At 45.8% G+C, this 8,539-nt stretch overlaps 1 protein-coding gene across 2 annotated transcripts in view; it reads right to left on the bottom strand.

The window, feature by feature from the left end:
* The window catches only part of DHRS3 (dehydrogenase/reductase 3), a 51,241-nt gene extending 43,051 nt beyond the window's left edge, over positions 1–8,190 (bottom strand). Inside the window, exon 1 of one of the 2 annotated variants that reach the window (XM_027843988.1) lies at positions 7,567–8,190. In XM_027843988.1, the coding sequence (XP_027699789.1) occupies positions 7,567–7,761 (195 nt within the window). In that variant the 5' untranslated portion in view covers positions 7,762–8,190. Of the gene's footprint in view, positions 1–7,259; positions 7,358–7,566 lie in introns of those variants that run through there. The other variant, XM_027843989.1, reaches the window with a different exon arrangement.
* Positions 8,191–8,539: the final 349 nt, after the last annotated feature.

The following is an 8,539-nucleotide window of genomic DNA, read 5'->3' as shown; positions in this document are numbered from 1 at the left end:
CACACACACACACACACACACACACACACACACACACACACACACACCCCTTCCCCTTGAATAACACAGACAAAAAAGGGTGACATAATTGTCTAGATGCAAGTACAAAGCCAGTGATGTCAGGCTGGGGGAGGAAAAAGTGGTTTTTTTTTGTTTTTTTTTTAAAGCATAGAGAGATACCGAGCCTCTCAGATTCCTCTCCTTGTTCCTGCCTGGTTCTGGGAGTGGGAAACAGCCACAGTCATCAACCGTTTGACAGCTCAAGTCAATTCAATTCAATAGGCATTAGAGTTAGTACTGTTATTCCCATTTTACAGAGAAGGGAATTGAGGCTTAGGAAGGACTTGCCCAAGGTTATACAGCAAGGGAACTCTCAGAGCTGGCACTTAAACCTAGATCTTCCAACTTCAGATCCAGTGTTCCATCCACTAGGCTGCATTGGATACTTTGGTGTCTGTTTGCCTACATGCACTATAGATCATTAGGAATGAGAGGATCTCAGAGTTGTGAAGGACTGTGGAGTTTTAGTCCAACCTGTTTCTGAACTGAAAAGAATCCCCTAACAAATGCTTATATCCCCCTGAGGCAACAATGAGGTAACTGACACAGTCCTGGGAGTACTGTTCAAATTCCATGACGACAGCTTAACTAGCTTTGTGACTGTGGCTAGATTACGCAATCTGTCTGAGCCTCAGTTTCCTCATTTATAACATGGGGATAATAATATCAGCAGCACCTCTCCCCCTATCATGGTCACTGTTCATTCTTCGCTTGAAGGATCCCGGTGACAGCATTTTACAACTTCAATGTAAGTTTTTTCCTATACTTTTCAGTCCATGTCAGCTGGCATTTTGGTAAACCCTATCTCAACAGAGTCTCTGAGTCCACCACACTTTCCAGACTTTATTGGGTTATGTGATATGATGTCCAAGGTCCATTACCCCTTGTAGCTAAAAAAGGCTACAAGATTCTGAATCGAGTGGCAACAACACCCCTTTCTTGGATAGCACCCATCTGTGTTCATGTAGCTAAAATTTAGAGTGGAACATGCTGGCTTGAGTCTTGGACTTGGCCTCAGGAAGATTTGGGGTCAAATCTAATCACTTACACTTATTAGATTGGTACCTTGGGCAAGTCACCCAACCTTTCTAAGCCTTGGGTAATACTTTAAATCCTAAATTACAGATGGGTAGGGGGAGTTCCCACATAGACTAGTCACTGATACACACACATATACATATACATACATATATATATTTGGATTATGTTTCTCTGAGTTAATCACTTCAAGATATAATGAGCTAAAAAAATGGTGGTGGTGGTGGGGACTTAGGGAAGGGCAGTTAAATTGATCCCATAGGATAGAAGGGCTTCTGAATGAGGGCTACTTATAAAGACTGGAAAGATAAAGGCCAAGAGAGGATCCAAGGCTAAGTAACAGCAAAAGGCCTGGCTACGATGAGCTTAGTCACCAAACTGAAGCTCAGATAAGGAAGTTGGACAGTTTCAAGAGAAATAATTTTTTAAAAAATTCTTTACACAATAAGTAAATTTAAATAAAATGTAAGTCTTCAGTGAAGACTTTAGATCGACAATAGGAACAGATTCAAAACTAGTCTTCGGTAAATTTAGGTGGTCAGATTTATAATGTATTATTAGGGAATTTTTAGAAATTAACTGGGGCCAGTCTTAACATTTTGATGTTACATTCTTTCACTCATTCATCAAACATTAATTAAGCAACTGATGTGTGCAAGGCACTGTGTTAGGGTAGGTGCCAGGGATACAAGGGGAAAAATGAAGTCATCTCTGCCCCCAAGGAGATTTTATTCTGTTGGCTGCAAACAACAAATTTAAAATACATACCAAGTAAATAAAAAGAGTGTGTATGTGTGTGTGTGTGTGGACTGCTAACAACAGGGGGGATCAGGAAAGGCTTCATGGAGGAGGTGTCCAAATGAGCTATGCTTTGCAGGAAGTTAAGGATTCTAGGAGGCAGGGGTAGAGGACATATGTACTAAGGCTTGGGCATGGAATATCATAGGGACGCTTATGCTTTCCTGGAAAATCTCTCTTGGTGCCTCTGTCAAAAACAAAAATACTTAGCTAATCTCCATTTTTGATCAGCTTTGCTCTAATGTGGCATTTTTAAAGGTTCTAAACTGTAGACCTGAGTACTGAACTCTGTTCCTCATTTATACAGGAGCATAGAGAAACTGCTCCTGTCAAAGCAATTTCTTTCATTTTGAACACTGACAGATTTCTAACCTCCTTTTTCACTACCTGACTCCCAGAAAGGCAGTCTAGTCTACATGTGCTCTGCTCCCTCACTACCACTGACTAGTCAGACCCTTAAAATCTGTCTTCTACCCCTCCCTCCATGCCTCTATTCAAACAGCTCTTTCCCTAGTCTCAAATGGCCTCTTTATTGCTAAATCCAACATTTAGCACTATTTAGCAAGCAAATCCAATATTTATCAAGGCAAACAAGGCCCCCAAAGTCAGAAAGCTCTAAATCCAGTATTTAGCAATCTTATTTTTTTCCTCTCCTCATTCTTTTTGACCTCTCTGGGCCACGTGACTAGATGACATGGGCCACGTCTTCCTCCTCGGTCCTCTCTTCCCCTGTGGCTTCCTTCTGAGACAGTTCACTTCTTTGAATCTTTCTGGGTGCGTCTTCTCTGACTCTTCAGCTAGCTCCACTTCCTGGTCCTGCAACATGTATGTACCCCAAGATTCTCTCATCTATTCTTCTGTTCTGACAGTCTCTCCCTTGGTGAGCTCATCTCTTCCCACGGCTTCCATCATCACCTCTACAGCACATGTCTTGCCAATTTATCTCACTCTTGAGTTCCAGTTTTATATTTCCAACATCTATATGTCCTGTCAGGACATCACAACAAATAAAAAACTTCCCTGTTATTGATCAGAGATGCTATTCAGGGTGGTACAACCTCTCCCAGATTGGACGGAGGATGGAGGGGAGGAGAGGCCATTTGAGTATCGATAAAGGATTGTAGGATACTAGCAGCAGAGTGGTATAGTGGAAAGGGCACACTGACTCTGGTTTCAGAGCACCTGGATTCAAATCTCATCTCTAATACTAGCTGTGGCCTTGGACAAGTCATTTGAATTGTCAGTCTCAGTTTTCATCATTTGCAATTTGAAGCAGTTGGATTATATGCAATTGATGATCTTATCCTAAAATTCACACCTGAGAAGTCAAGACTTTGTGTTGATCTTCCCAATGGCAAAACTGGAAAACTCACTGCTATGGATGGAGGGGTGACAGGATAATGGAGATGGCAAACAGAGACCCTTAACTTTGTTTTGTAACTCTCAAATTCATGTCTATTATTAGTTATTCATGCATGTGTTTCATCAGGAACTCTATCTTAAGATATTGTATCTTTGTATCCTTTGCTTTCTCCTTAACCCTGATTGGATTCAACAAATATCCACATGGAAGGCCCTGTGCTGGGTACTCGGAACACTAAGAAAAAGGATACATCCTTCCCATCAAAGAGCTTATATTCAACCATTCATTCAGCTGAGGAACTGTACTCAGACAAATACATACAAAGTATGTACAAAGTAATTCAAAATAATTTAAAGAGGTACCAAGGCTTCCTTAATGCCATGCCCCATACCCTGTATCCACCTAATAGATGTTTGTTGAATGAAGAAGAAATGGAATCGATAAATCTCTTTAAAGGGCCAGTTCTGGAGAGAATGATCAGAAAACAGTACTGTTAACATCTCACTCTATAAATAAAATGTTATCAATTGCACAAATGTGGCTCAACCCCAGTTATCATATCACCCTCATGGAATGCATTTCTGAGCCTGGATGGATGCCTACCAATTGACAGCTAGACCCAGTGACCAAAAGCATTGGGACCAGAATTCAATGTGTCCCCTACCTTCTCCCAGGGTTTGAAATGATGACCAAGTGTCAAATGTTGTCATCTTGGATTGCTCAAACTGCTTACCCAATGCTGGGCCAAAGGTTTGACTGGGTATGGCAAATACTTCCATCCGGTCTCTTGGATTTTCCAAACAAACAGTACATCTTCCTCTTCTCTGAGTGACTCGTGCTAAGGTCATGTCAACCCCAAAGAATGCTGATGGATGGAAAGGTAATTTGGAAAGCTCAATTCCTTGGTCAAGAATGGGAGTGTTTATTGAGTGTTTGTCCCAAGGAGGGAATGCCAACTAGATTTAATTTGGATTACCTAACCACTCTTTACCCCTGCCTTAGTTATCCAGTTTGATCTAACAGCTAACTTTTACTCTGGGAAATGCACTAAGAGGAAAAAGACAAGATGGGGGGGGAGCATAGACTTTGCCCTCAAGGAGTTTATAATCAAATGAGGAGAGAGGCAAGCATACAAGCAACTAATACAAGGGAGAGTGTAAGAAGTATAAGGAGAGATACAGGCAAGACCCTTGAGCCATTTCAGAAGGGAGAGATCACGTTCCATTATACCTGACAGGAAAGAAGCAGTCTCTTCCAGGTTAAAAAACATTTAAATTCATTTCCTCATTTTCTTAAAACTCAGATACATATTTTGGAACAACACCTGTCTACAGCCTTTGGAATCAGGACCCTGTGGCTTCTGGCACATCAGTCCCACTGGCAGGAGGCATCCAAATGGCCTTGATAGCCAACTGGGTTCTTTTAAAAAGGAACCTCTAATGAGATAATGGATATAAGCCCCTTGCAAGCCTTAAAGCCCTATATACATTCATAACATTATGATCATAATCATTATCGTTCTTACAAGGTAAGGGAGGGGAGGAGACATCTCCCGGATGTCAGCTACCATCAGCCACTCCCAACTTTGCTTCATGCATACAATTGGCATCATTCCTATTATTTCCTGGATCTGGACCCAGAGTTCAGGCTAGATGGGCTCTCTTCTGCTGATATAGTATCCACTCCCCCCATATCTCAATGTGCCCAACCAAAGGAGGATTCTCATTTGCAATCTGTGGTTAAACATCGCCTCCTACCTAAAGTAAACTGCAGGGCTGCTTGGGGGCTGCAGAAGAGCTCTTTTGTAAGATCATCCCAAACCACATGCTCGCTTCAGCCCTGAATGAGAAGATGCCTCTCTTTCAAATAGGCATCCCCACCCTGCACGGTTAACTATTGTCACAGTCTTTCTGAACCCCTAGAGCACACTTCTTCCTCGTGAACTCACAGGGCTCTAAAATACTTATGGGAAATGTGGTCAGGAGGTAACCTATGATACTGGCCAGAAATGGAATGGCCTGGAGATCGCCTCGGGGAAAGTTGGTAACTCTTCAAAATTTTTCGGTTATGGGAGTAGCAGGAAAGCCACCACAATTAGCCTTAGTCTAGACTCAGTTCTCTCTAACAAGAAATGGTAGAGGACCCTTGTTTCTGCTTTTATAGGACTAAACAACAGTAGCCAATGAGGCAATGTGAGCCAGAGGCAGTCTGTTGAAGTAATCTATGAAAAGTGCTTTACAAATATGGGGTGTTGTTAAATTATTATTATTGTTGCTTGAGTTGCTATTATTGTTACTGATTCCCACAGCTCCTCTGAACTCCATGAGCTAAAAAGATCTGTGCAAGTTCCATTTTTAATGACCCTGAGTTTACTGGTTGGAGGATGAGATCCATCCTAGTCTTGGTGGGGGCTCAGGGGCAGGGTTGGGGAGTTGCTGAAAGAACCACAGAGATTGAGCAAGCTTCCTTGTCTTATCTTTCTGGTCCTCTCAATCCAATGTTACATGGGATTGGTTTATCATCAGTCAAGTTTTTCCAGGCTGACTCAAAGGGTTCTCCCTGTGCCCACTGCAACCAATTAGGCAGGAGATTGTTAAAGAGATCCAGCCCTTGTGCCAGCAGCATGATTCACAAGAAAGTCTCTCCGGGGATGTTGACAAGTAAGAAAATGACAGCTATGGACAATTTTCTGGATCTATAGTGCAGGCAGGCTGCATACCTCCATCCCTAAGCCTGCCCCTCCTCTGCCTAGCTCTACCCAGGCCAGGGACTCCTGTGTGCAAAGCATTTGGGGATCTTTAAAATGAAGGCGTCTTTCCAAGGATATCAAGCTGCTGAGAACAGCCCATGCTTCTGGATGTTCAATGTTGTTCAACCAGGGGTTAAAAACACTCCAGGCTATCACTTCTTTCCACCCGTGCCCCCCCCATCCCACATCCAAGGGCAAGGCAAAGCAGCTGCCCAAACCACCCAAGGAGAGGCGGGAAGCAAGGAGAGCAGGAGCCATGGAAAGCCCACCAGGGGCCAGACACTGTGACCAATGGGGCAGGCCAGTGAAAAGTTAATGAACAAATGATCTGCTCTTTCCCTGGTCATTCGGGCTCCAAAGTTCAGTTCCTGGTCCCAAGCAACCTCTAAGGAATTGTAAATCTCACTGCAGTGTGTAACAAAACAAAAGCAACCTGAAATTACATGCAGGTTTGGTTTTATACAGTACATATTTACTTAATCCCCAAGGTATGCAGCTCCATGTCATGTCAGTTGACTTTGTTGGCCTCCCCCCCCCCCCCCACCTCTCACAACAGTTTAAGTTCCAAACTAAATCCATGTTTTTGTTCCTCCAGTTCACATGGTTCAAATAGGATTCTTCAGAGTGCTCTTCTCACTGGGTGAGTCACCCCCCCCCAAAACTCCAACAAACCCAGGAAGAGGGCACAGTCCACCAACAGCAGGGATCCAGAATGGAGATTCCTACTTCTTGGCCCTTCCTTCCATATAGTTACCTCCCCACTTATTTGGGCAGGAGGAAGGAATTCTAATTTTAAATATATATATGTATTTTAAGAGACAGAACAAGGGCTGACTGAAATCTCCCCACCACTACCACCCCGAACACACACACCCCTATTGCTGGATTCCCAGTTGCCCTGACCTCCCTGGCCATGGCTGGGTGCCCGGACCATCCAGGAGAACAGAGCAGAAGGCGCCCACAGTTGCCACACAGCCTCCCCCGCCTTCATCGGAGATTTCACATCTCCTGGCTCTCAGGTTGGGGCTTGGAATGGAGCCACCAAGGAAAATTGAAAAGTGCCAACTTGTGAGAAGCTTCTTAGACGCTCAACCACGCACACGCCCTACAATAATCACCCCAGCTGCAGCAAAGGGGAAAAAAGAAGGGGGTGGGGTGGGGGAGAGGGACTACGGGAAGAATACCTGGGGAGGGGGCGGGATGTGGGAGAGGATTGGATCTAGGAGGTTTCGAGGTGGGGGAGCTACTCACTCAAGGCCACAGAAGTGAACAGACAGCTCAGGACCTGCCAGACAGTTCCAATCCCAGGGGAAATTTACAAGGTGAAATTGACTAGGTCAGCATTCTTATTTTCCGGGGAGCGCGGAAAGCTGATTACTCCCCCAAAACACAGGGCAGAGAGGGAGACTTTAGCTCTAGTAGCAGGTGCGATATCCTCTCTCTCCCCCTTCAGTTCCCCATCTTCTACCCTAAAATTCTCCAGTACTCTCGATCCGCACCCCCGCCTCCACAGGCCAGCCCCTAACCCGTCTCGGCTGCCCCGCCGGCCCGCGCTCACCTTTCTCGCTCCGCGTTCAGCAAACTCCCGAGCGAGGTGGCGCCCGATGCCTCTTCCCCCGCCGGTGATGAGGACGCTCTCCCGGGACAGGTCCCGTAGCTTGGCGGGCAGCACCAGACACACGGCCGCTTTCACCACCAAATAGATCAGCTGCAGCGGGAACACCAGCAGCGCGCCCAGCCATTTCCAAACCATCCTCCGAGGGGTGGGGGGAGACGTTGACGGGGGAGGGGGGAGATACCCCCTGTGCAAAACTACACACCCGCAGCCCAAAACCAAAAAAGAGAAGCAAATAATAAATAAGTCGGGTGGGGGCGACGTGTCTGTGGGGGGTGGTGAGAAAGAGAACCCCACCTGGTCCCCTCTAAAAATGCAAAGTAGCGGGTGTGGGGGTCAAAGAGATGACTCCTGCTTAGGTAGGGAAAAGGCACTTCAGAAAGTTGGGACAGCAGGAGGGGGGGTTGGGGGCGGGGAGCGGGAGGTGGAAACGTTGAAGGCAAGAAGCTTCTTGCCTCAGCTGTCGTTTCCGTTGGGGATTTCTCAGGTAATGTTTACTGGCTGACAGATATGGGGAGTTTAGGAAGGAAAGGGGGGGGACGAAGCACCAACCACAAGCGCGCACGCAGCCACAGCCTCGCAAGTCTCAAAGTACAGGACTTAAAAAAAAAAACCAAACAAACAAAAAGCGGAATCCAGCCCCCCCCCAAAAGGGAAGGGGGGGGAGAAGTGGCTGAGGTTTCAGCCAATTTCAGTCGGCGAACGCCTCCCGACTCATAGCTATTCTTACGCGCAGGAAATTGCTTAAATGAGATCTGACTGCCAGCACTTTGCAGGAGAAGTGGGGGGTCCCGGTGTCAGTTTCTCTACGTGCGTCGCTCACTCCCCCTCGCTCTCTCTCTGGCTCCCGGGGGCTAGCCTAGCAAAGGGGCTGCTGCCGCTCGATTCAGCCTCCCTCCCTCGCCCCGCTCTCTCT

Source organism: Vombatus ursinus, unplaced genomic scaffold, assembly GCF_900497805.2.
Source record: "Vombatus ursinus unplaced genomic scaffold, bare-nosed wombat genome assembly UNPS02014932.1, whole genome shotgun sequence".
Classification (NCBI taxonomy): Eukaryota; Metazoa; Chordata; class Mammalia; order Diprotodontia; family Vombatidae; genus Vombatus; species Vombatus ursinus.
This window is presented reverse-complemented; position numbering and strand designations above follow the sequence as displayed.